Source organism: Daucus carota, chromosome 5, assembly GCF_001625215.2.
Source record: "Daucus carota subsp. sativus chromosome 5, DH1 v3.0, whole genome shotgun sequence".
NCBI classification, from domain to species: Eukaryota; Viridiplantae; Streptophyta; class Magnoliopsida; order Apiales; family Apiaceae; genus Daucus; species Daucus carota.
The window spans coordinates 11937079-11964948 of record NC_030385.2 but is presented as its reverse complement, the minus strand read 5'-3'; the positions used below and the strand labels follow the sequence as shown (position 1 = coordinate 11964948).

At 32.5% G+C, this 27870-nt stretch overlaps 3 protein-coding genes and 1 long non-coding RNA gene across 6 annotated transcripts; 1 reads left to right on the top strand and 3 right to left on the bottom strand.

The window, feature by feature from the left end:
• Window positions 1–518: 518 nt before the first annotated feature.
• LOC108222531 (uncharacterized) lies at window positions 519–1835 on the bottom strand. The gene is made up of 2 exons (XM_017396444.2): window positions 1545–1835; window positions 519–1458 (listed from the first exon to the last, which is right to left on the bottom strand). The coding sequence occupies exons 1-2, from the start codon at window positions 1774–1776 to the stop codon at window positions 668–670; spliced, it is 1023 nt and encodes a 340-aa protein (XP_017251933.2). The 5' UTR covers window positions 1777–1835; the 3' UTR covers window positions 519–667.
• A 3996-nt stretch (window positions 1836–5831) lies between these two features.
• Window positions 5832–10040, top strand: LOC108220505 (PAP-specific phosphatase HAL2-like). 3 transcript variants are annotated; one of them, XM_017394292.2, is made up of 3 exons: window positions 5832–6138; window positions 8161–8833; window positions 9518–10040. In XM_017394292.2, the coding sequence occupies exons 1-3, from the start codon at window positions 5985–5987 to the stop codon at window positions 9819–9821; spliced, it is 1131 nt and encodes a 376-aa protein (XP_017249781.1). In that variant the 5' UTR covers window positions 5832–5984; the 3' UTR covers window positions 9822–10040. The 3 variants fall into 3 exon arrangements, with proteins under 3 accessions (XP_017249781.1, XP_017249782.1, XP_063950495.1); XM_017394293.2 differs by lacking the exon at window positions 5832–6138 and adding an exon at window positions 6236–6599; XM_064094425.1 differs by lacking the exon at window positions 5832–6138 and adding an exon at window positions 6664–6944.
• A 794-nt stretch (window positions 10041–10834) lies between these two features.
• On the bottom strand, window positions 10835–12062 carry LOC135152970 (uncharacterized). Its single transcript, XR_010292348.1, has 2 exons — window positions 11296–12062; window positions 10835–11089 (listed from the first exon to the last, which is right to left on the bottom strand). It is a non-coding gene; the product is annotated as an uncharacterized LOC135152970 (long non-coding RNA).
• Window positions 12063–19665: 7603 nt separating this feature from the next.
• On the bottom strand, window positions 19666–21618 carry LOC108220943 (NAC domain-containing protein JA2). Its single transcript, XM_017394841.2, has 3 exons — window positions 21376–21618; window positions 20580–20848; window positions 19666–20278 (listed from the first exon to the last, which is right to left on the bottom strand). The coding sequence occupies exons 1-3, from the start codon at window positions 21557–21559 to the stop codon at window positions 19793–19795; spliced, it is 939 nt and encodes a 312-aa protein (XP_017250330.1). The 5' UTR covers window positions 21560–21618; the 3' UTR covers window positions 19666–19792.
• Window positions 21619–27870: the final 6252 nt, after the last annotated feature.

Genomic DNA, 27870 nt, shown 5'->3' with positions numbered 1-27870 from the left:
TTTAAAAGGATTTTGCTGTTGTGTTCATAGCGCTTATCAATTTTTCCATTGACAAGCACAGGTGAAAACAATGAGCAGCCCAATCACTATTCACAGATCACAGATGTAGATTCCCCTGTATTCATTGCATATGTTTCTCTTAAGCAAGACGAAGATGGGTCAAGCTATACTCAACATTGCTTCTAATACAGTTTTTACCTTTGTCAACTTTAAAGGAGAACGTGCATGGGGAATGGGATGTAGCTGTATTAGTCTTTTCATCTCTTGATCGCTTCAGAAGAACACAAGTCAGTGCTTTAAAACTTGTATTTGCGGTGTTAAAAAGAGGATCACGTTATCATCCGTGATTAGAAGGGCTGCAATTTTACTAAGTTTTCGAGAATTATGGGCATTTCTTTTACCAAGTCTAAGGATACTCGTTAGTATCTGTTCTACATAAAGTCGATGTTTCCAAGGCTGATTAATACAAGTGAGTCTTGACAACGAAATCTTCCGATTGATCAAATTTGTGAATAAGATGACAGTGAATCAGTGATCATATACTAGACAGATACATGAATTTCAAATCAGGAACACCGAACACGAGACTCATGAATAAAACATAATTTTCAACAGAGAAAGTTTTGAAAACTTTATTTCTTAAAATGTCAATTACCAACAAAAGCATTTATTTTCTGCAAACTATACCATTTCCCTTGGACAGCCCCCTGGTACAATCCAATGTACCATATTCGAAATCCAAGGTACCCTTTTCGGTGGCATTGTTAGTTGGAGAAAAGATGCAGTTTCTGCAATCCGAAGACAAAAGTGAAGAAATCTTGTATTTATCTTCTCCTCCCACGACTGGCATCGCGACTCCTGGCTTTGCAGGATTCTCAAAATCAGGGCGATAAGTCCGGCCTAGTACGCCTTCAACCTCGGGTGAAAGACTAAAGAACCTAAACTGCACTTCCAAATGAGCAAAACAGTCACTTGATGGTATTTGATAGTTATGAACCCTGTCATCCTCCTTGGTCACAGGAACCACCCTAACTGAAATCTCAAGAACATTGGAGATTGAGACAATTACATCATTCTTGCTCCAAATCCTCTCAGCTTTGATGTTCCCTTCTTCTGATTTCCAAACAGAGAGCTCTGTTTCTTCTAGAATCACGTCCTCTTCGTTGTACTGAATTTTCAAATGATCCATGTTGTTGTTCCATGCAGCCGCCTTAGTGGCCTCAATAGAGAACTTCTGAAAGCCAAACTGGATCCCCAGGGCTTGAATCCATGTGTAGTCCCTGGCGCGTCCAGCTGGACGCAGGCCAATGAAACGAGCATTAATCTGAAGGTTATGGTCAGAAACTAAGCTGAAATGTTCATTGCTTCTACCATGGAAGTAAAAGACTCTCCCGTCTCCACCAATAAATCGCGGATCATAGCATGCAGCTCCATTACCATTGCAATTAGGCTTTCGATCTGCAATCAAACAAAAAAACTTTCATCAAATTATCAAGACAAAATCAGGACTAATAGGCACAATATGTAGTGAAAAAACTTTGTACTCTTGCACTCGGCCTGGCATATAGGAGAGTCGCAGTTGATATAACAAGCTTTAGCTCTGGGATTCGAAGGCCTAAAGGTTGGGCATTCTTCAGGGCATCTGATTCTCCTCAGGAAACAAGCGCTTTGACGGCTGAAGCATGTGGACCTCTGAGGAGCTTGTGCATGGATTTGAACTGCACCATATAGAATGGAAACAACTATAGCTAATATGGTGCACTTGAATATCTTCATTGCTTTTAAGATGAGACAGTACTTCTTGGTTATGGGATTTATAGTAGTTATCAAGTGGTGATTAAGATTCTCATGCAGATGTATCATGTACTATTACAACTTGCAACTGCACTTTGCTGATTTTCCAAATTTGGTCAATATGAGTTTGTGTGCAGTGGGTATGTGCTTCTAAAATCAGCTATTGACAATTTCAAAGTTAGAAAATAGAAACAATGGCTGGCATCATACAAATGTTGAATAAGTGCATTTAATTATTTCCTCCTGTTTATTTAAAATATAGGCTTCTTGTGAAAAAAATTACTCTAAATTAAACGACTTCTATAATTTTAATGTATAACCATCAACAATTTATTATCTCTTTATCTTTAAAGTGTGAGCTACAAAAGTGGACCAAATAATACTTGCTCCATTTCCTTTTATATATTTCTTTTGACTTTTTGTATTTAATTTAATGTGCATAAAGAAAATACTTTTTATTATTATTTTTTAATTTTTAATAAATAAAGTTCATATTTTATATATACTAAAAACACATATTTATGGACGCAATATTTTATTTGTAAACTGTTTGTTATTTGTTGTTGCGGTTCTACGACGGACTTGCCAAAGCAAGGAAGTGATTATGAAGATCACCAACAAATATTGGTCCGATTACCTTTAAAAAACCATACCAGTAGTCAATGGTGGATTTTGCACTGTTGATGAGACAAAATTTCAACCGAGTTTTCCGTTGTTAATGTTCCAACAAAATATGTATAGAAAAGTATACGAAAATGTTCCAACATACAAAGCTAAAGAAAATTGTATGCAGTTTTCGATTTGCAATTTATGAGTAATATCTAAATTTATAATTTATAATTTTAATCCATTAATAATATTGACAAATTTAAATTTACATATTTGTCGAGATTATTGCATTATTTAGTTGAAATATATCTAAATACATAGATTAAATATTAACCTTTGATGAATTAGATAAAAAAGTGGATTAATTCAAAAAATAGAAGTTTAAAATAATATGATCTATCGACATAACTCCGTAATAAATAATATATCTTGTTAAACATACGTTCAACAGGATCTGTAAACTACAATAGTTGCTTACAACAGTAGCTCATCAGAATTGTTAGTCGGAAACTCAAAGTAGTTGTTAGTTCAAAGTAGTTGTTAGTTGATTGTCCAGCTTGCATTCTAACTATTTAAGACCATTGCAAGCTTACTCTTCATCTCGTCCATTTGATTTTTTATGTCTTGCAATTTTTTATTTCTCAAATCCTCTAGCCTTTTTACTTAATTTTTCATTTCTTGAGGTTCAACCTACATATGATGATAATCTTCATAGTTGAAGTTGGAAATGAAACTACTGCCGCGAGTAGGGATGAGCAAAACCGAATCAAAATCGAAGAATCGAATCGAACCGTGAAAATTCGGTCCGGTTCGGTTCCTTCTTTTCCAAAATTTCGATTTTTTCGGTTTTTCGGTCCGGATCAAATTAATTTTCGATTCGGTCTGATCTTTTTAAAAAAATTCGGTTCTAGACCAAAAAAACCGAACTATTAATATTAATTAAATATATAAAATATAATATATGTTATATAATAAGTTATACGTTTTAGCCACAACAGTCAACAAACATCCAGACCACTTCTTTCAGCCGTGGACCGCCTAAACCCTAATCAAGAATCTAACCAAACACGCAGCATACGGAGATTCAAGAATCGAAGATTTACCAATTAGCATCTATCCAAGGTTCGTTAGATGTAATCCGCCAAGTGTAGTTTTAATTGATACACACACAAAATTGCAAGTTCAGAGAATATAAGTGCTCCTTTGAATTGTATATTTTGTACTTTTTGAGAGGCTGGGGAAGAGGGTATATATATATATATATATATATATATATATATATATATATATATATATATATATATATATATATATCTTGTATGTGGTCATTTTCAATTCTGTTGTCATTTGCAACAAAAATAGTTAACAGTGCTTGTATTCGATCTGATAGTAACCACAAAGTGACTTCCTCAATTGGCGAGCCACCGAAAGGGCATAGATTCGGTTCTGAAGGAAAGAACTGAACCGGTTCCGGTTCTGTCCATACGTTAATTTCGGTCTGGTTCGGTCCGTAAAAATAAGTTACATAGTTTATTTAAAAAAAAATAAATTTTTAGATTCTAAATCTAAATACATATTTTAAAATTTATTTAAATTTTTTTTACATCATTGTATGTGTTTAGAAATATTTTTAAAATATTATACATAAATTTTGAAGGGTGACGGGGTAGAGTAGCTGTTGGAAACAAATATACACATTGTTACCTCTCAAACAATTAAAGTTAATGGTTGTTTTTAACGGATGTGTTGATCAAGATTACAAACTGAAAGCTAATTGAAATTTAAGGTTATAAACAATCTTTGGGCAACGCCATCTACGCTGTCAACACCTCCTTCATCAGCAAATTGTCTTGGAGATCTGCGGAAATACTTAAAAAAAACAGGTGTGATCTTTTCAAAACATAAACCTACATGATTATGATTATGTGATTGGTTTTTGTTTTACTGTATATATTATTGTGAGATGATTCATATTTCATGATTAGGTAAAATTGTGTGCTTAAATTTATTATTGGTTGGGTTGTTTTCGTATTCAATTCTCATCTTTTTCTATCTAATTTTGTCCGAACTTGAAAAGATTGATAGATATTATCGATCTTCCTATCAGTTACATTTGGTGTTTTGTATCTTCATATTCGATTTTTAGTTTTTTCGCTAGTGTTCATGATAATTGTTTGCGGTTCTTGGATGGTGACGGTGGAGCCGGTGCACTGGTGACTTAATTAGTGCGTGTTGCAATATTAGATTAGCCTGACTGACTAATTTTATTCCGTGATTCTCGTTTTAGATTTGCAATTTTGAATATTATTTGGTTTTAATAGTAGTAATTGCAAATCTTAAAATCAGTTATTTTTGAATGGATAGTTGACTCCTTTTTAAATTTGTTTATCCTTGGAATTTGACTTTCCACTGCATGCATTAACTTGTATTTTTGTTTTTAATTTGAGTAAATTATGCTTTAATTTGAATAATTAATTGACCGTTTATATACAAATGAATTATCTTAAATTGATAAATTGATAAATTTAAATTTGAAATTGGTTTTGGATTTATATGTCTTAAATGTGTTTTAATGCTCCTTAAATGTGTTGTCTGTATATTATGGAGATTAGTCAACTTTTCATAAGTTATAATCAATTACCATCCAAATTTGAAAATTGTTTACTTTTATTATTTTTCAAAGATTCAAAATTTAAAAACCATTTATGGGTGTCATTAATGATGACTTTATTGTGCCTTTAATGGCTTTATCGTGCCTTTTATGGCTTTTTGTTCCAATTATGGATGCCACTTTTAATGGCTTATTGACCATTTTGATGATCATTTTATTTAATTATATTTCATTATATTTCATCCTTTACTCCTCACTCAAATTTTAATTTTATTGTGCCAAAAAAATTAATTTTATGTGTCTAACCAAAGGATTTTCCTTTGGTTAGAAATTAATTAATATTTCTATATTATTTTATTTTCTATCTATTTTTAATATATATATATATATATATTTTTTTTGTTTTGCTTTTTATTAGATTTTCTATTTTACTTTAATTAAACTTATATGTGTGTGATTTTTTTGTATGTTGATTTATGTTTTGTTTGATTTGTTTTTTCAGGATACTTGGAAGCTACGGGACTTATGGGTTTTCTTTACTTATTCATTTAAGCTTTATTGTCTAAGCGTCCGGAGTTATGCTTGCATGACTTTCGGTTAGATGATAAACTTTCTTGAAAGAAAGAAATCCCTGATGCGGTTTATTGTATTTCGATACAATTCATCTACGTGTATGTAGATTTTACAAAAAAAAAAAAATAAAAAAATAATTTAAGGTTATAAACTATCACATTTCAAAGTATGAGATCTGATTTGTTAATGAACCAAAATCTCGGATTACAAAATACAATAACCTCTTAATATTATTACTTTTTTGACTAGCATTCATTCTCTGTTCCTCTCTCCCTGGACCAAACCAAACATTCTGGTGAACCATGTGGTACAATACGCACCGATTCACCGACGGGGTATATACCAACATTGTATTACTCATCTGGGTCTGATACAAAATTGCTGAAAAATCAATAGCATGGAGAAAAATAAGTATGGTAAAGAATTGGATGTGGCTGTTAAAGTGGTACAAATGGCATGTTCTCTTTGCAAAACAGTACAAAAGGGCTTAATTTCTGGGAGTTTTAATCAGGTTAAGTCCAAGAATGATGATTCTCCTGTTACTGTGGCAGGTATTTTTATTTACTTCAAATGGGTATGCTCAGATTCTTGTATTTTTTTTTTCTTTTCAGTAGTGTTTGTTTGTTCATTTCCGATTTTTTTTATACATTGGGTCAATTGTATTGTTTATGGTGATTGTGTTTATTTTATACTTGTATGAGCTTAGCTAGTAAATTAAATAATAATGTTGGGTACAGGAGCTTATATGTCTGAGTTTGTTGACAAAGTCTCGAGCTCCATTGTGGCTATTGTTGTTTGGTTTTGGTAGGTGATCAGATGTGATTTAAGTGGAAAGTCAGAGAAACCAATGTATAACTAGACCTAAAGAAAAAGAATTTGTGCAGGAACGGCCATTTGCTACTAATTATATTTTCAATTTATCTGATACTCTTACCAACCATACAAGCTGTAAATATTCGAAAGGATCAAACTCATGGTCTTCGACAGAATGGATCTTTACTCCAGATTATGGGTATCCCTTGTAAATCATAGTAGGACTTGCTTGTTTTGTTTATAAGCTTAAATCTTTGCCTCTTTTGGGGTAGATTATGAATTGGTAATATACAATGAGTTCTATTTTCTTGCATCTATGCCTTACTTAGGGATATTTGGAACTATGTTTTTTATGAATTATAGTATTTGTGCCTGGTATGGTTCTTGATAGAAATATGGATAAGTTAAAAGTATTTAACTTTTTAATTGATAATCTGTGCTCAATGGCACAAATTATAAAGCTCTCCTTCTCTTACAGTGTAGCTATTGTGAGTGATACGATGTCACCTATGCAGAAAAACATCCAGGAGTGTGTTATCATAGAGTATGTTAGTGCCCCTAGCATCTTCAATTCTTCATGTCTCAGTGGAAAAGGCTTCGAGTCCATTTGGCTAAACTGTTCTTACTTGTTTTTTGCTAAATATTCTTGCTTAATTGTTATAATATCTACAGGGTGCTTTAGCAAGCATCTCTGAATTATAACTTTAAAAATGAGGTGTAACTTTCTCAATGAATTTGACTTGATTGGATTACTCTGCATACTTCACGGAGTCGGGGAATTCTTAGTTTCGCAATGAACATATCACTGATGTTTTATTAAGTTCCCTGAGTTCCCTCTACCCTTCTCCCTTACCCGATCTTTTTTTAAAATGCTTGAATTCTAATAAGAACTCTTTTGGATTTAGTTTTAATTTTAATGTGAGAGAGTGAAATGCAATAGCTCTTTCTTAAAAAGGAAAGAATTTTATAACAGTTAATACAATTTGGAATTAATACCTATATATTCTTTATATGCATTGTCGTTCATTATTGTCTAATCTCTCCCTGTTAAAATTTTCAAATATTAGGAAGTACTTTTTCCATGTACACTAGGTTACAAGTCTGTAAACCACACCAAACATGATCTAGTCTAATTCATTGTTAACAGCACTTGGAGTTGATACCTACATGCTCATTATATGTATTTTCGCTCACTATTGTCTACCATCTCCCTTAAAAAAATATTCGGAAGCACTTCCCCCCTTCTTACTAATTTACAAGAGTCTAATTCAAACCACATACCCAGTATATCCCATTATTTTGGGTGGAGATGATGTATGACTTGGCTACTTTGGACGAGGGTGTTTCAGCAGACTCCCAGTTTAAATAGAACAAGTCACAGTTGTCTATGATGACAAAAGTTGTGCAATTTTTGGAAATGAAAAGCATATTTGAAAGTCTTCTTCATAAAAAAAAGGAATTTATATTGCTCAATTCCACTCAAAGAGTTGAAATTAATATTTACATGTTCTTTATATTCATTTTCACTCATCGTTGTCCACTTTCTCCCTAAAAAAATAGATATTAGAAGCAACTTTTCCCTTGTGCAGTAAGTTATACGTGTCTGTTATGTCAAAATATATGTTGTAAATAGTCAATTCTGTCCCATATTAGTGCAAAACATGAAATTTCAATCATATATTTTAAAATAATGGAAACTAATGCTTTGTGCATGGCTTGATACTTCATTCACTGAGTCATTAGTTGGTCTGCATGAACAGATTGGAGTGTACAAGCAACCGTAAGCTGGATGCTTTGTGAATATTTTGGCAGTGAGAGTGTGTCTATTATTGCGGAAGAAGATGTCCAAGCTCTATCAGAACCTGACTCGGAGGGTCTTCTGGGAATGGTGGTAACCACTGTAAATGAAGCTCTGGCTAAAGCACCAATATATGGCCTTAATGGTCCTGGTAAAGCCCTTATGGCTCCTCAAGTTCTTGAGGCTATTAGTCGTTGCAATTCCTCTGGGGGTCCTGTGGGTAAGCATTGGGTTCTTGACCCTGTTGATGGGACACTAGGATTTGTGCGTGGAGATCAGTATGCTATTGCTTTAGCCCTTATTGATGATGGTAAAGTTGTTATTGGTATTCTTGGGTGTCCTAATTACCCGCTGGAGAAGGAATCACTAAATTATCACGACAACGGTCTACACAAATTTTCTTCTAGTAGTACATCAGAAGTAGGATGTGTAATCTATACGAGTAAAGGTAGTGGTGAAGCTTGGATGCAACCACTGATTCATGGAAATGAGGGGCTTCAAGGGCCAAATTGTGCCAAATTGATCAAGGTATCTGCTATAGATGATCCTGCACTGGCAACATTTTGCGAGTCTGTGGAGGGAGCTAATACTAACCACTCCTTCACAGCTGGACTTGCCAATGGTGTAGGACTCAGGTTTGCACTACGATTCTCTTGTATGTTAAATTTCTGACTCCTTACTTTAGTTTGTCAGAAGTCATTAGCTGCGATCGTAATACTGGCTAAAAAAAAACTTATTTAAAGGAATACAAATCTGATTAAGAACTCATTGAGGCCAAGTCATTGGAAGGAGCAACAATCATATATAGATATCTCGACTTTTTTGGGGTTGAAGGGTAATTAACCATTTTTTGAGCGAAATTGATGATAATAACTATAAATAGTTTCGTGGTTACTTAATTGTCAAATGGGTATCCATGAAGCATTTGGCACATTGGTATTTGGAATGTGCATTATGCAAATGAGTATCTCCAACATTTTCTTGATATACGCATTTACAGTTGGAGCATAGATCCCATTTTCAAATGCAAATCTGAATTCCTAAAAATTGGCCACTATTTTAAAAATAATTATTTTGTAAATTTTAAATATATGGTAGTTAATTTTTAAAAATTTTAAAGGTTCTCACAGTAACTAATAAATTTCTAAGAGGCTGATATTTATCTACAGTTCTTTTTTGTATTTGTTTGTTATTCTTTCACTAACGGTCACAGAATTTTGCGAACAATGTTTGTACTCTATATGTATCCTCCATCTTATTAGTATGCCGAAAAGGTGACTTGTGGTCAATAACAGAACAATTTCTCTCTCTGATCGCAGAAACAAACCCCTTCGAGTACATAGCATGGTTAAATATGCAGCAATTGCTCGGGGTGATGCTGAAATATATATGAAGTTTGCAAGAGGCGGATACAAGGAGAAGATATGGGATCATGCTGCTGGCGTGCTCATTGTCCAAGAGGCTGGTGGTGTTGTAACTGATGCTGGAGGACGACCTCTAAACTTCTCAAGAGGTATGTACCTAGAAGGACTTGATCGGGGTATAGTTGCTTGTTCTGGGGTCAAGTTACATGAAAAAATCATTGGGGCTGTTTATGCAAGCTGGGACTCTTCTAATTTATGAGTCTTCGTTTGACAATAAAAGCATTATATCAAACATTGTAACCTTTGGCACCAAATGGTCCTACGGTTTATTTAGATCTACATTTTGCTGGTGTTTCCATTTTCTTTTTTTCTTTTTGTTACTTCAAAGAGAGAATCAGGTTATATAACATGGGGTTCATTTTGGAGTCGTAACGAACCTAAATCTGCGATTCTGCGAAATAAAATCCTTTCAAACCGAGTTCTCTCTCCTATGCATATTGGGCTTGAATTAGCTTGGAATCACCAATTTCCCAGGACTTTATTGAATATGAATCTCTTGATGCAACCAATTCTGTTTTGCATCCAGATTCAAATCACCCACAGTTCAACATCATATCATGTATTTTGTAATTTTATTTTCATTTATTATTAACTACTTTCAGCGTTCTATTATTCTTGGGTGTTATAAACCCTAGTATATTACTACCTCCGTCCCATTTTATGTGAATAGGTTTGACTTTCACGGAGATTAAGAAAAAGGTGATAAATGTAGTTGAAAAGTGGTTAAAGTGGTGGGACCTATCAATATTTAATAATAGATTTGGGATAGTGGAGAAAAATAGTGGGTGTAATAGTGTTTATTTAATAATAAGAGAGTATAAAATATGGAGTTAGTGGGTGTAATAGTGAAAAGTAGTGTTCAAAAATAGTAAGTATTCTAAGTTCATTCTTTTTGGGATGTCCCAAAAAGAAAATGAGATCACATAAAATGGGACGGAGGGAGTACATTTATACGGGCATTAAGTAGGTGAGACTAGAGGTGCACAAAAGGCCTGGTAGACCAGGTTTTATCCGGTTCTAAAAAGGCCCGGGCTTTTCAACAAAAATCCGGGTCAGGCTTTACTGTCAGCCGGGCCGGGCCAGGCCAGGCCTGTCAGCAGAATGTAAGGTCTGTTTAGGACCTGCAGGCCAGATCAGACCGGGCCAGATTTTGTCTGGGCCTGGTCAATTTGGTCAAATATAAATAACTTTTGATATTTTTACTCATCAATCTACATGAACTAAAAATTAAAATTTAGAATATCTTGAAAAAATAATCCATTACAACTGATTTAAATTAAAACTTGCAAATTACAATTCAAAATACAAGATGCATTCAAGAAATTAAAGAGTTGATCATAAGCTTCAGTCTGCCATTCTGTCCTGTCTTCAGTTCCATGTTTCACCAGAAATACAGGGCATATATGTTAACTTTACATCTGCCAGCTCAATCTGAAGCGCTTGTATTGTATGCACGAATTCTGTAAACTGAAAATGACAGTATGGATGAGAACAAGACGTGTCATAAAATATCTTGCTCAAGCTAATCATCCAAAAAACATAACAAAAATTATAATATGCAATTTGACGCAGAAGCAGCAGGCAACACCAAATCCATTATCTATTATCTATTAACTTACTTTGTTGCAGATGTACAATAATGACAAAAATAAAAAGCTATGAAAAACAGATACCTTGATTACTAGAAATTAGGGATCGTGATATCGTGGCTTCGAGTTGAGAAAGATTTTCAGAGCTTCGGCCTTCGATTGCGGGTCAAACATAGAGTGGTGGGTTGTAAATCGTGAGTTGCGGCCTTCAATTTAGGGATTCGTTCACCGCCTTGAATCATCGCCTTATCCTCCATTTTCCAGATTTTCGAATTAAAGATAAACAAGAAACGCGATGTCGCGAATAAGTTAGGTTGCTCTGACTTAGGTTTAGACTTTGGAGTTTGGATTGGACTACGGAGTTGGACTATCTTTATGTGTATTTGGGCTTGAAAATGAATTGGGCTTGGAATTTGATTACTACGGCCTGCTTGCTAGAGTCTGTAGTCTTTTACACCTTATCATCATATATATAAAAATCATATAAACATAGAAAGTCAGTTTAATATCCGGGTTTTATCCGGGTTTTATCCGGGTTTTCCTGAAACCGGGTTTTATCCGGATTTTTTAAAATCCGGATTTAATCCGGGTTTTTCAGATCTCGGGCCGGGCCGGATTTGGGTGGGAAATAGTAGGTCTATTTAAAATCTTCAGACCAGGCCAGATCGGGCCGGGTTTTTTTCGGATCGGATTTTTCAGATTTTTTTCCGGATCGGATCGGATTTCGGATTTCGGATTTTTTGTACATCTCTAGGTGAGACCCTCCTTTTCACGCAAGATGCATACTTGTATCTGGCTGAATGCACTAATTTAAACCTACATAATATTTTAATGTTATTCATTCTATGAAATAGGACTGAGCATTCGGTTCGGTTAACCGAATACCGAACCGAAATTACCAAAATATTTCGGTTCGGTTAACCAAACCGAAATATTTCGGTACCTAATTAAAACACATCCATACGTTAATTGATTTCACACATTCAAATTACTTTCATTTAATGATTATTAAATATGGTTCTAAGGTTCTAAGTTTAAGCGTTCTATGTGGAACCTGACCCTATAAATATATACATAATATATATTCTATTATATTTTTTATGAAATATAATTGCAAATTTTGATTATTAAACCGAAAACGAAGTTATACAATTTTTTTATTCCAAAGATCATCTTAAATTATGCAATATCTCAATATGATTCTATAACAGAATAATAATCATCCAGAATTATTCTGTTGTAGAATTAGTTTCGAAAATATACTTTTTTTAATCAAATTTTAAGTGTTAAATTACTTAAAATAGATTTATTTTATAGTATTCTATATTAGAATCACGTTTTATATGTATTCTATAATAGAATTTATAATAAAATTGATGATTTATAGTTGCGCACTATGTAAGTCCATATAAGGAGTCTCTTTCTGAAATGTTGGCCTATATATATACATATATTATATTATAATATACACATAAACATTTATTCATTAATAAATCTTAATATATTATATGTGATATATATACCATTTTAAAACTTAAAACTAACTCAGACTAACCTAGCTGGGTACTGGGTAGTTCAATTAAAGCTCACCCCGAAGCCCGACTGCCGACTCAAGTACTCAACTCACCACTCAGCACTCAGTCAATCACCACAATCTTCGATTCTTCTTCACCAGCACTCACCTGCATCTTCGATTAAGGTGTTCGATACTTGGATTTTAGTTTTCCACTTGCATATTTTCTCCAAGTCTAATGTACTAAATTCTAAAACTACTGGAATGATGCTATTGATGTACTAGTTTAAAACTTTAAACGATGTGATATTTTTCTCCATTTTTTTTTGAATTTTTTCCATTATTTTTGTGGTTTTTGTTCAATTATAAAATTTCGGTTTTTTATTTCGGTATTCGGTTTTAACTGAAATAAAAAAATTCGGTTCGGTAAAATAACCGAATTAAATTCAGTTCACTATTCGGTTATGGTTTTCGAGCTTATTCGGTATTGCGGTTATTTCGGTATTCGGTAATTCAGTTCGGTTTTTACCGAATACTCATCCCTCCTATGAAATTAGATATATTGTTTATATGATGCCCCCAGACCCACATCCCGTGGATCTAAGCTGCCACGCCATCTCTGACATACCTATCCTGACATATGAACACTCGTCCAACAAGTCCAGGGTCGACCTTGCACTTACTATTCTGTCTGAATTATTATTATTACTATACAATGTACAACCATATACTACTGTTATACTACTGTTAGATTACACTTGATTTTGATGATAACATAATATTTGGTGAATTAGGTAATTTGTTTTGGTATTGTAACTATCAACGGATAGCATGATACTTATCTGTTGATAGAAAGCTTGCCAACTAATAAGTATTTTACTTATCTGTTGATAGAAAGCTTGCCAATTAATAAGTATTTTGTAGCCTGTCCAATTTAGATTAGTTACCAACCGATGATGTATTGATCTTGTTAGTAGATAAATTCAATGATCCATCAACTGATATACATAATAGCGTAATTAATTGTAAATATTTTATGTCACGTAGTTTTATACAAGTGAAGAATGATCAACAGATGAAGAAGCAAGCAAATATCAATGGATGGCAAATAAAGCTTCAACTGATAAAGGTGTAATTCAATCAACGGATGAAAAAGTTCTCAACGGATAAAGAATATCTCAACGAATAACTTAAATCTGTTAAAAATGACTTAACAAGTATTTCTGACAGATCACATGCGTCGATTACACAAATGAAAGCCTATTTAAAAAATTAAAGAAAAAATAGAACCATGCAAACAGGTTGGATTAAGACAAGCAATTTAGTCAAAGCTGAAGACAATCCAGAAAATTTGCATAAGACAAAGAATGAAGAAGCAAAACATTCTGAACATAGAATAACGTGTCATTTTGTATTTTAGTTTGTTTTGTAAACTTGGGATATATAATCAAGTAGTAGTAGTGTGTGTGTAAAACACTAGCAACTGAGAGTTCCTGAACACATAAGTGCTGAAAAATCTACAACTGTGTATTTGTAAAAATACCACATATTATTTTTTTTATATAATTATCTTGGGTGGAAAAAACAATCCACCTGAAATTTTAAACATCTTAGTTTATTCTTGATTGTTTAAAATTGCTATCTTTGTTCATAAAAAACAAAAATTTGGATTGTATTCAACCTCCCCCTTTCGACAATCCATATTAGTTAAATGTTGCAAATTAATAATTGGTATCAGAGCAAGACCCTAACATATTGGGAAAAAAATCAGCAATCTACTAACAAAAATGGGAAGGAAAGACACAGGAGTGAAGATTCCAGTTCTTGATAAAGATAACTACTTTCATTTGAAAGTAAAAATGCCTATGCATTTGATGTCCCTTGATTAAGGATTTATAAACTACGTAAAGAAAGGACTTCATGTTTTCATAAAAGTATGTACATGTGTTGGAGCTGATGATGATGATAATATTTGAGAAATGATTTCCAGGCTTTTGAATAAATATTCACTAGAGGATACTGAAGAGGTACACAAGGATAAAAAGACCATGAAAGCTTTTGAATGAATATTCAGAAGAGGATACTGAAGAGTTACACAAGGATAAAAAGACCATGAACACTTTGTTTAATGGTCTAGAACAAGACGTGTTCGACAATGTCATTAACGGTATCACATCCAAATAAGTGTGGGACACCATCAAAACACTCTGTTAAGGAACGGAGCAAGTTAGAAAGAACAAGACAACTTCTCATCAATAATATGAGCACTTCCATTTCAAAGCTGGAGAAAACTTAAGTGAGACATTTAACATATTTCAAAAACTGTTAAATGGTTTAAAGCTCTATGTGAGAGTCTACTAAACTAAACACTTAACTTAAAGTTTCTCAGGTCACTACCCAAAAAATAGAAGCCCATGACAGTCTCTCTCAAAGACATCCAAGGAATATACTTTAGAGAGACTGTATAGAACCCTAAAGATCTATGAGCTTGAAATGGAGCAAGATGAGGAAATTGAAAAAGGTCAGAAAAAAAAAGAAGGAAAACTCATATGTGACTCTTGTTGCAGTAAATAAGGTTAGTATGGAGAAAATGAACACTACTAACTGAATTATCGGTAAAGAAGGCTAAAGAAGGGAATTCTGGATCAAGCAATAGCAAGGGCAATATGATTAAAGAGACCGTGTCTAATGAAGAAATGGATGAGATTGATGAGTACCTGGCTAACCTGTAAAGAAGGTTTTTAAAGCTGAAATTGAAGAGAAATCCAAATGCAGCCAAGCTATTCAAAAGAAACTTCATATCTAACAAAAAGATGGTGGATAGGTCAAAATTCAAGTGTTATAATTGTAGAATGACCACTGTGCTAGTGAATGCAAAAAACTCGAGACTAAGAAGAAATTATTATTTAACAATTCACACAATGATTTTAGATTATAGAAAAGGGGTTGAATATAATCTAATCATATTTAACAACTTTTTGAGATTAGATAATATTTAAACAGAAGTACAAAAGATAGTAAAACAAACAGAAATTGAGAAAAAAGGTTTTTCAAAATTTCAAGTGGATTGTTTTGTCCACGTGAGAATTTTCTATTGAAGAACCTTCCGGGTAAATTATACCTGACTACTTACAAAAATATTGAAGAGCTAACTTTACAAAATCACTTGCTAATCTATCTTAATTGCTTTTTAGTTCTTGATGTTTTTGATACAATGGATGCAACATTACATCGTGTATATAGACTAAGACAGAGTAGATATTCCTAAACTAGTCTTGAGTAACATACTTCTACTCCATTCTTTGCATCCATAATTTAAGAAATACTTGATCTTTGACAAAAGATATGGCAGCTGATTTTCTTATTGTTTTGCTTAAAATGATAGGTTTCGAAGTCTTTAATATTTGACTAACGAGGGTGTATTGGATTGGGATTTTAAAGTATTTTTTTGCATTTATGAAATCCGAGGGTATTCGATTGAGATTGTTTGAAATCCATTAAAATCTTGAGGTATTCAATTAGGATTTCAAATTATGCTACAAAATCTGATGGTATTCAATTGGGATTTTAAATTATGCTTTAAAATCCGATGGTATTCAATTGAGATTGTTTAAAATCCATTAAAATCTGATGGTATTCAAATGCTTATGGATTTTTTTGCATTTAATAAAATGATGGATTTTGTGGCATTCTTCGGTGTATTTTAAGTTTTTTGAAATCCCATCAAAATCAATGGGATTTTGAAGCATTGTGCTTAAATCCTATCAACTCTGCGACATTTTATCAACAATCCGCATAAAATCAAAATCAGACACAATCCATTAAAATCCATAGACTAAAAACAATCTATGAAAAACCCCAATCGAATACACCCCTCTAAACCTTTTTATAGTTTAGCTTCCAAACTATTACAACATCTTTTTAATCAACCCATGTGACTGTTGTCTTTTTCTTTGACATGTTGTTGTCAACTGATAATCTACAGAATTATCAATTGATAAGATAATTCATCACCTGTTGATAGATTCTTGAATTATTAGTTGATAGTTCATTTAAAACTCAGCCGTTGATGAGTTGAGATAACAGTTAGTGGTCCATTATTCATCATCTGCTGATATTTTGATTAGTCGTTGATTCTTCACTTCACTTGTGTAGCTTACCTGACTTTAAATATGAGTAAACTGCATATCGTGTACCTTAAATTTGGACAAAGTGCAAAGTGTGCACCTCATAATTCAATAATGCAAAATGTATACCTCAGTTTTAGGCTCTCCTACAACATGTGTACTTCAGTTAGGTTGCCGTCAAGTTTGCTATTAACTACAGTGCACTAATCACTGAACAATGCATTCATTCATTCACGGCCTCACGCATTTACTTTAAGAATATTTTGTGATATTAATTTAAAACATTAAATTCATATATTTTAAAATAGAGATTTAAGGATAATAAATTAAACTATTAGTCAAAATATTAAGAAATATATGTCGGAAAAATTCAGCATCAATTAACTGAATATAAATAAAGTATATCTTTTAACATAGAAAATTGTCAAAACTTATTGCCATAAATTATTTTGAGTATTCATCTTACTAACTAGCATAAAAAAATGAAGACTAAAACTATCATACCTATATAAATTTATTTAAATTAAAAGAATTCATATTTTAATTAATTCGTCAAGTTTAAAAGAAGGTGAAGGATTCGAGGGAAGGGTTCAAGACACATTTCATGCTGCTATAATGTATAAATTTATAAATTGTTAAAAAATACGAAATACAATTTAGTATTAAAACTTTTATACAAAAAAATAAAATCCGAGATTATATTTTCAATATATCTTAAAATACGTTTCAAGCAATGACAAACATTTTAATGAAATGGGTGGCACGGTTCTGATTAAAAGAGGGGACTTGTATCCATTATGCCTCCTGGGCCAGAGTCTATCGCTTAAGTGCGGTTTATCTTGGTTAACGTGGTTTGCGGTTTACCGAGCTGCGGGTTCTTACGTAAAAAAAACGCTTTTTGATTATTTAAAAATCTATATCTAATATTAATTATAAATATTTATTATTTTAACATAATTAAATATTTCTAATATCAATAACTGAATAATAAATATTATGAATCATTTGTGCATGACAAATGTTCTGGTATGTTAGTAATAATACAATATTACAAGTGATTACTCCGTGATTGATCTTATTTATGTAAATGTATGGTTTAAATATTTTTTGATGATATTCTATTTAATGATATTAGATTTATTTATATTAAATTTATTTTAATTAGAGCACAAAACAATCACTTTTAAAGATATGATGAATTAAAAAATTATATCAATTCGATGATTAAAATATTCAGAACATAAGCAGGGCGTCAGCATGGACACTTACCAAATCAACAATTCAATAAACAAAAATTTGTCGGTGGTTTAAGAGGTACGTTAACGGCGTTAACTTTGGAGTTAACTCTTGTACACTTCTTGCACACAATCATACAATTGGAGTACACATATTGCATTATTGAAATTGGAAGTACACACTCTACATTTTGCTGGTACAGTATGCATTTTACTTCTTTAAATATTTGTAATTGATCATCCTAATTACACATCCATTGACAGAACAACTGCAATATCAGTTGATCAACTAACACTTATCAATTGCTAAAAGTGAGATACCGCATGTTTTGTTATAGTGCTCCATCATCTGTTGATGGGCAATCTGATCAACGGATATTGCCATTGAGTATTCCATCCATTGATCATCTACATTTTGAAAATGAACTAGAATCTTGAAATTTACTAAGTGTTTTAATGCATCATCAAATATTACATATTTCCAACAATCTCCCACTATTTATATCCGATTGAACTTCAAATATAAAGTGGGTGCTTGATGACAACAAAACATTTCAAATAGAAAATTAATCATTTAAGCAACATATTTTAGATGTAAAAATTCATGAGCAAGATATCAGAAGGAACAAAATTACAAGAGTTGAAAAGATATTGTCATGACGTGAGGACTTATTTAGTCTGAGTGGATTAATGTCTTCTCCTTTTTTTGTCCATTTCTTTTCTTTTATGACCGATCCTTCTCTTCCCTTGTTTTTCCAGCTTGATACTGATCTCTCTCTGTAATCCCCTATAGAAAAGCTTCTTCTTCTGTAATTTTTGGATTCAGTAGATTCTGCATGTGTATGAGAGTATCAATATCTGCCTTCTTCGGATGGACTTCCATTCTAAAGAATCTTCTTGTTCCTAGTTCATCTCTGAACACCATAAGCCAGTATGGCTGTAGGTGAACAACCTCACCTTATTGTTGTCAGGAAGAGTTAATCTCGTTGGAAGACCTGTAGGTTGATTCCAGCTTCTCTAAATTTCTTCAAATACATTGTAGATTTCAGATCTTGTAGCATTGGAGAATCCTCCTCTATTTTTCAAGTTTGTGTAGACAGACCTAGAATAACTTCTTTGGAGGGTGTTTTAACCTTCACAGGACCAACTACATCAAATCTTTTTGAATTACCCTGCCTTCTTCTAACTTGTATAGGTATTGCTTTCCTTGTTCTTAGAATAGGCTTCTTTGCTGCACTAAATTCAGCCCCTTTTCTTAATACTTCTTTGATCAGAAAGACTCTAGGAAAACTCATGTTTGAGAAATCCAACTCTATATGTTCTTCTTTTGGCATCTCTAGAATAATATATCCTATAGTGATTTTAGGAAGTTTTTGAAGAGATGGTTGTGAAGGTGGATCCTCCTTATCAAGATTTGGCCTATGAGCAATACCCTTCACCCTTCCTTTCTTAGCCTGCTTCTTCTTTTTCTTTTCAAGCTTCTTGTTTGCATCTTCTAGAAAAAAACATTTAAAAAGCCAGAGAAGTCTAGATGCTGAATTTTTTCGTTGGAGACGCAAATAAAGTTGAAGAAAAACACTTAGGTCAAACAAAACATAGTTTCATCACGGTAAAAGAAAAACAGGGTTCAAATGTCCGAAAACTACAAACTACAAATGAACTCAACACATTGAAAAACAAAATGACACCACTTCATTTTAGATTCCTCAATTTCTATTGCCAGAGTTGCCCGGTTGGTTCTGATAGCGAATAGCTGCATATGGATCAACCGAGTTGATGAATCCTTGTGCATAAGCATTCGGGTATAAGAACCCAGAATTATCAGCCCTCTGATTCGGGAACCCACTTTGAACCTCTTGCTCAGCCACTTTTCCATATCCAGTGTCCACTGAAGGATACATGTTAGTTTGATTATAGTTCATGGTATTCATTGCTCCTTGCTGCGTTTCGTTATGCAACTGAAACTGAATGACACCGGAATGTCCTGTCATTGTATTGTTGAGTCCAGCCAAAGGTGCCCAGTCGATATTATTACCAGAATAACAACCAGCATTCTGAACATTCTGCTTGTCATCGAACTGAAATGAAGTTGAGGAAGAAGAACCATGGCTACATTCTGTTCTAGCCATATTACCAGCCCTTTGTGCACTTGAATTCTTCTTGTAAATTCGGCACAGCACCCAGTCATCCAACTACAAGGTTTTTTAAAAAAAGTACAAAAACCAGAACAACAATAACAACAGTTTTGTAATAATTGTAAGAACAGGACGGGACGAATCTAGTAAGGGGCATGACCCCCTAATTTTTTTAACATCATTCCATATTCTAAATTATAAAATTTAGAAGGGCCATCATAAAAGTTAAAAAAATATATAGGTATTTTTCGAAAATTTATCTAGTGCTCGAAAAAAGACCATCTTAGATCGGCCCTGGCCAGAACGCTAGTACATGAGCTAGGTGTTATACAGCAGTGAAGAGGCAAGTATAATATACCTTTGAGCTCCCCTTTGTCCTTTGTGGCTCCAAGAGTCTGTACTCGTGCATGATCCAGTTGGTTTTGGATCCAGTTGGAGCTTTGCCGATGTAAAAAACCAGTGATTTCTTTATTCCCAGCCTTTTTCCCTCACTAGCAATAACCTTGTCAGTTCCTGTTGCTTTCCAGTAACCTGATCCAGCCCCCCTGTTCGGCCGTGATCCATTTGGATACTTTCTATCTCTGGGACTAAAAAAGTACCATTCTTTGTCACCAAACAATGCTTTACCTATACAAAAAGTGATAAAAAATGGTCATACAAGTCATTTGTATAAACTCAAAAATAGTGACTTTCTGCTTAAAGTAAAGAAGTGGATTAAAAACTAGAAATAAATAAGTTAATAAAGTGTTTGGAAAAAAGTAAAAGCTTCGAGGGAAAAGTTAATATTCCCAACTTGTTAAAAAGTGTTTCTACTTGTTTACTGGTCATGTAAAAAAAAGAAGTTAGAAGCAATTTCCGCTTCTGTTAAACAAACGGGCACAAACAGGCGCTATGACTCATGATGAATCAAGGCTCAAAGTGATGCATAAGAGCACAGGCAATCAAGGGAAAATTTAGTAAATCCATTAGACGGATAATATAATATTTCCGGAATGATAAAAACTACATCAAACAGATAAAAGAAATCAACGAATTGACAGAGGCATGCTAGAGTCGATAATTAGAAGCACCAAAATTGAGTGTCACACTTAAATAATTTAATATGAAACGAAGACATTGAAAGTTGGAGTGGAGAAAACTTGAAGAAATCTTACCAGGTAAAACCCAAGGATCATGCTTGTACAAATCAACATCTCCGATGAGTATGAAGGAAGAAGTTTCTCCAGCGACTTTGGGGCAGAGATAGTTCACCATAAGCTCTTCATCAGTTGGATTGAACCGAAATCCGGGTGGCAAACTGAGCTTGGAAAGAGGGTCCACCGTCTCTGCCACACCCATAATTAATACTCACACCCAAGCCTTTAACTATTCTTCTATGCAGTTGAAGACTTGCAGTGGTTATATAGGCAGCACAGCACAGCAGATGCACAACACTGGATAACTACAGTCGTCATTCTCTAGAGGGGTCCATCAACTTTATTTGATGTTTCGACACGTGTAAAGATTATGAAATACCAAGTTACACAGACCTCCTCGAATGTTAGTAGCATATTATCGTATGATACTATCAACCGGAAGAAGTGCTCGAAAGTAAAAATGATGGAATGTGTTATTTTTCTCATGAATTAAAAATAATGGAATGTTAGTAGCATATTATCGTATGATACTATCAATCAAAAGAAGTGCTCGAAAGTGAAAAATGATGGAATGTGTTATTCTTCTCCTCTATATTCACTTTATATATTAAATATTATTAAGTTCTACCATTTTAACCATTTTTATTGCATTTCTTCATTAAATTATATATACTTTTTTATAATCTTGGTGCTCATTTCTGGTGTATACTACTCCATGGGACGGATGTAATATCCATAAGGAAAAAATAATCGAAAATAAAAATGCTGAAACATGTTATTTTTCATTAAAAAAAATACTATTATTCATATTAAAACTTTTAAACTACTTTTCGTCAAAATGAACTGCTAACAATATACTACAAGTCTACAACAATCCTATATCAGAATCCTGGACCGCCCGGTATGTACATTATTCAGCTATCTCACAGATCAAGAGCAAGGGATGAAAGTAACACTATCCTGGGCTCTTGCTCCTTCACCAACTCAAAGGACGCGTGTCTGGACAGGTGTAAGCACCAGGATTTAACAAGTGGAAATTTATCCTCCAAAAATAGAATATCTTTCACGAAAAATAGTTCATCTTTTGCGTAATATGACGACGTGGGAATTGGGATGACTATAAACAAAAGTCTGTCAGTGTGAGTTGGCAGAGTTCCATAAATTAAAGTACTGCTAAAGAAAGTTGTTATGATGTGCTGGGGACAATATATTTTCGGGGCCGTTTGGGTGAGCTTAAAATAAGTGTTTTTTGCTTAAAATAAAAAAGTGAAGTAGAAGTCAGAAACATGTTAAGACTTATAAGAGCAAGTCCAATAGGTGTGCTAAATCAAGTCTTAAATCCAAAAATAGGGAATCTATACTATATATATACTATAATAAGCCAAGATGGGTATAATTTGTAGTCCTAACTTTTGTTCATATTTTTTGGTTTAGTCATGCTTTTTTGGTTATCCCTAAATTACCCTTACTTAAATAAATAAAAGTAATCTAATATTAAACTCTCCTTTTGTAAATACAAGTCTATAACATATAGAGGTATTTTGAACTTACATCACTACTTCATCATTATCCTTTAATTATACTAAAGACTTATAATATAAAAATATTTTAAAAGCTAAATCTTTAAGAGTGAATATAATTTAATAAAAAAATTATTAATTATTATTATGACGCTAATAAAATGATGTTAAAATTAAACTTATATATAATAAATTTAAAATTATATAGTCTTCCGTGCTTTGCACGGGTTTAAGGCTAGTATGGGATAAAATTGCACTCCAACACTATGCTAGTGATGTGCTAAATCACTAGCACATGCCTCCCCTTCCCTATTTTTAGAATATGCTAGCCATATCTAAACTATTTGTTTCATTAAAATATTCATTTCCCTCTCTCCTCCACATCATTTCTCTCTCTCTTTTTTTCCTCTTCCCCTCTTTTTTAATATTATTATAATAATAGGGAATGGATGTAGGGAGTACTATTGGAGCTCATGTGCTAAATCTTGTGCTAAATCACTAAGACATATTATTTTATAATATTTTTAGGGAACCTCTTAGCATAGTGTTGGACTTGCTCTAAGTGATTAAACTGTTTGGCAAATAAGCAGAAGTCCTGAAACAAAAGCTAGTAATGCTAACTTTTTTAAGTGCTTCTCTATTTTTTACACAAACGATACAAATAAATGCTTATAACTTATAAGCCCAGAAGTCGGCTTATATTTGCCTGCCAAACACCACCTTCGTATATCTTTCAATGCACACAACTTCTTATGATATTATCGGTCACTATGGGATGGTTTCAATTAAATAAAGTTGTTTCAATCGAACCTAACAGATGTATGTTTTTTTAGTGTTGAACCATATACATGCACATCAGTTTTCATCTTCGCACGTACTAAAATTATTCTCTATCGGGAATTATTTCCTCCATACATCCTTTTTTTTTTTAATCTTTTTTTACTCTTGGACACACATTTTAAAATATATACAAATTATAATTTTATTAGTATGTTATATTAAAATATCAAAAAAATTTAATATTAAATTATAATTTAAACTTTTTGAAATACTAAAATAAGATTGAGTCGTCTTTGATCTCTCTTTAACGTAGAAAAATTGAGAAGAAGATGTTTGAATATGATCTTGGTCGTAAACCCTCCTCTTAATATCTTGAGATTTTAGGAGAATTGTTGACCTAACATAGTATCAGAGTTTAGGCTCACGGGAGACTCGAGTTCGACTTCCTGTAACCCTCAATATTCTCAGAATTTACCGAGGACACGAAGGCAAGTTATGACTCAAAAGATGGGCGTCCGTGATCCACTCTCAACCCATAAATGGGCTTTCGAGTAGGGGAAAAGTTAGAATTTGATTCTAATAAGTGTTCTTCTTGACACCTTTGAAGTCTTACGAGAACTGAGGTCTTCAGGAGAATTTATCAATTGATGAATACATATGGATGATCTGGATGAAGGAATAGACTGCAAGTGGTTAAAATAATAATGCATGGAACCATCGGACAAATAAAGATGAGCAAAATCATAATTAATAAAGTGTTTTGAAGCTTGTGTACGTAGATTGAAGCTGTTTATGATATTTGTTAGATGGAGAAAAAGGAGTATCGGTGCTGTCAATGCATGGTCATAAGTTTTGCAGGCCGATCATCTAAAGCACACGTTCAACTTCTTTCTGGTGGGTGCAACCGTGCGGGGGTTGTTGATTTTGAGCAATTCCAATACTTTTTCGATCTCATTATCTATTAATAATATAAAAAATAATGAGTCTTATTAATTTAGCGAATCTATTTAGTAGCAATTCCAATAATAATTCATATTTTTTTCCTTATTATTATTTTAATAGAAGGAAAGGGAGAAAAGAGAGGTGAAAAGGATGACAAGAGAAGGAAATGATAAAGAAAAAAAAAGGAGAGAAATGAATTTTTTATTCACAAATATTAAATAAGTAATGACCAGAGGTTACCAAAAAATAGGTAGAATTTGGGGATGTACTAGTGATTTGTTAAAAATTGAATTGAGAGTAAATTAATCTGGTTGGTTCTGGTGTTATTATATACTCCTTTTGTCCCAGTTAGGGGTGTCAAACGGATAATTCGGATACGGATCTGCCTGTATCCGAATCCGGATCCGAATCCGAAAATCCATATCCGTATCCGTATCCGAAATTTTTTAAAGGATGATATCCGAATCCGGATCCGACGGATACTATCCGGATTCGGATAATATCCGGATCCGAATCTGATTTTTAATCAGAATTTTTATTTTTCTATTAAAATTTCTAAAAAATCATAAAAAATAGTAAAAATAAAAAAATAATTTTTAAAAACTGAGTAAAAAATTTAAAATCATTAAAGAAGGTTATATTAATTCAAAATTTTATTCTTATTAATCTTTCAATATAAATTTGTTGTCTTTAAAATATTAAACTCAAATAAAATTATGATATATGTCTATAATATTTTTAAATTATACAAAATTTATATAAATATATTATTTTATGTATACATATATAACTACACACATTATATAGTTATTGAATAATATTAATAATATATAATATTTAATATCATATATATTTAATTTCAGATGCGGATATTATCGGATACGAATATGCCTATATCCGTATCCGTATCCGGAATTGTCGGATTCGGATGCGGATAATATCCGCTTTGTCTCGGATACGGATAATATCCGCTTTATCTCGGATACGAATGCGGATTTTTCGGACGGATATCGGATTTTTCGGACTTTTTTGACAGCCCTAGTCCCAGTCATGTCTATACAGTTGCATTTTTGGAACGTCTCATTTAATTGTATACTTCCCAAAATAGTAAAGTTTTACTTCCTCTATCCCACAATACAAGTCTCTTTTGGTAAATAAAATTGTCCCATAATACTTGTCCACTTTTAGTTTCCAATGCAAATATATTGAGATTATTCCAAAATTACCCTTCTTGAAAGTTGTATAACAATTAATAAGAATTCAATAACAGTCTACATTCATGCATTTATTAGGGGTACAAGTTAGAAAATATTATCTAATTAATGTTTCTTTATGCGTAATTTTTTCAAACGAGATATGTATTTTGGGACGGAGGGAGTATAATATAAAAATTCAACTACATCACTACTTTTTCTACTGTACTCACTTTATACATTAAATTGATCACTTCATTTTACCCACCTTTCTTACATTTCTCTATTAAATTATTCATTTTCTTAATCTCCATACCCCACCCGATATTGTATACTCCTTCTGTCCCAACATTTTTTTTACACTTTGCTTTTTCAGTTGTCTCATCCAATTCTTTACGTTTTAAAACTTACCAAATATAGTAAACTTTTATAATATATAATGAGATTTTTTCTATAGTATGCCCATGGGCACATAATAAATACAAAATTTGATAAATTTCTCTTGTTTTGATCAGTTTACATTTTTTAATAATGATGGACCCCCGCACTTACAACAACCACACCAATCAAAAACATCCAAATTCATAGATATTATTGAATAGCATATGCCTGGGCACACACACTAAACAAATCCAATATAAAAATCAACTACTCCCTTTACTTTTCTCCACTATACTTACTTTATATATTAAATATGAACCGGTCCAACCATTACTGTCACTTTCTTTCTTTTTTTCACTCTACTTATTTTCTTAATTTGCATTCCCAATCCAAATGTAAACATTTGAGATGAACGGAGGAAAACTACTCCACGGGATGGAGGGGGGATGGAGGGAGTATAAATTTATAAGATATGTGGTCAAAAAAATCAACCATTCTTCAATTGTATACATTTTTTTTATTATTATGCACATATTTTAATACTATTATAAAATATAGTCTTATAATTTATTTTTAAGTTTTTCTTAATACAAATTTGCATTCATGAAATAAATTTTAAAAATTAATTATCAAGCTATGCTTTTACACGAACATGTGTCCGGTCTCAGTTTCCCAATATATATTGGGATCGAGGGAGTATAAAACAAATGAAACATATTTAAAGGTGACGCAATTTCCTGATATGACATTAGAACCGTCGAAAATGTACAAAAAATCTGATATCCGTTCTAAATATTTGTATTCGTATTCGAGATAAAGCGGATATCGTCCGTATCTAAAATAAAGCGGATATTATTCGCATATGAATTTGATAATTTCGGATATGGATACGGATATGGATATAAACATTTTTTTACCCGATAATATCCGAATCTGAAATCAAATATATATGATATTTAAATATTACATATATATATATATATATATATATAATTTATTCAATAAATTTTATAGTCTGTATATTATAGTGTGTGTATTTATATATGTATTCATTAAATAAATATATTTTTATATATTTTCAATAATTATAACAATATTATAGGCATATATCATAATATTAGTTGAGTTTTATATTTTAAATATAACACATCTATATCAAAAAATAAGTGAAATATAATGTTTGAATAGATATAAATAGTCTTTAATGACTTTAGCTCTTAACTCAATTTTAAAAATAATTTTTACCATTTACCATTTTTTCTGATTTTTTAATATAAAAATAAAAAATTTGATTGAAAATCATATTCGGACCGGAAATTATCCATATTCGGATAGTTTCCGTCGGATCCGGATATTAATTTTTGAAAATTTTCGAATTCGAATACAAATATGAATTCTCGAATACGGTTACAGGCAGATGGGTATTCAAATTATCCATTTGAGACGCCGTGGACATATACAAAGGAGCTCAAACCATATAAAAACGTGTAGTTCTCATTTTGTATTTTAATCAGTTAGTTTACATCAGCCAATCAGAGGAAGTATATTTGGACAAATAAGTCCTGTCAAAAGATTAGATAAGATAATAATGAAACTAAGACATGGATGGATAAATGATGGTGAATCTTTTTCCTTTCTAGCCTGCTACTTTTAGTTTTGGCATTTTCTTAACTGTATATGATCATGACATTCCAGCA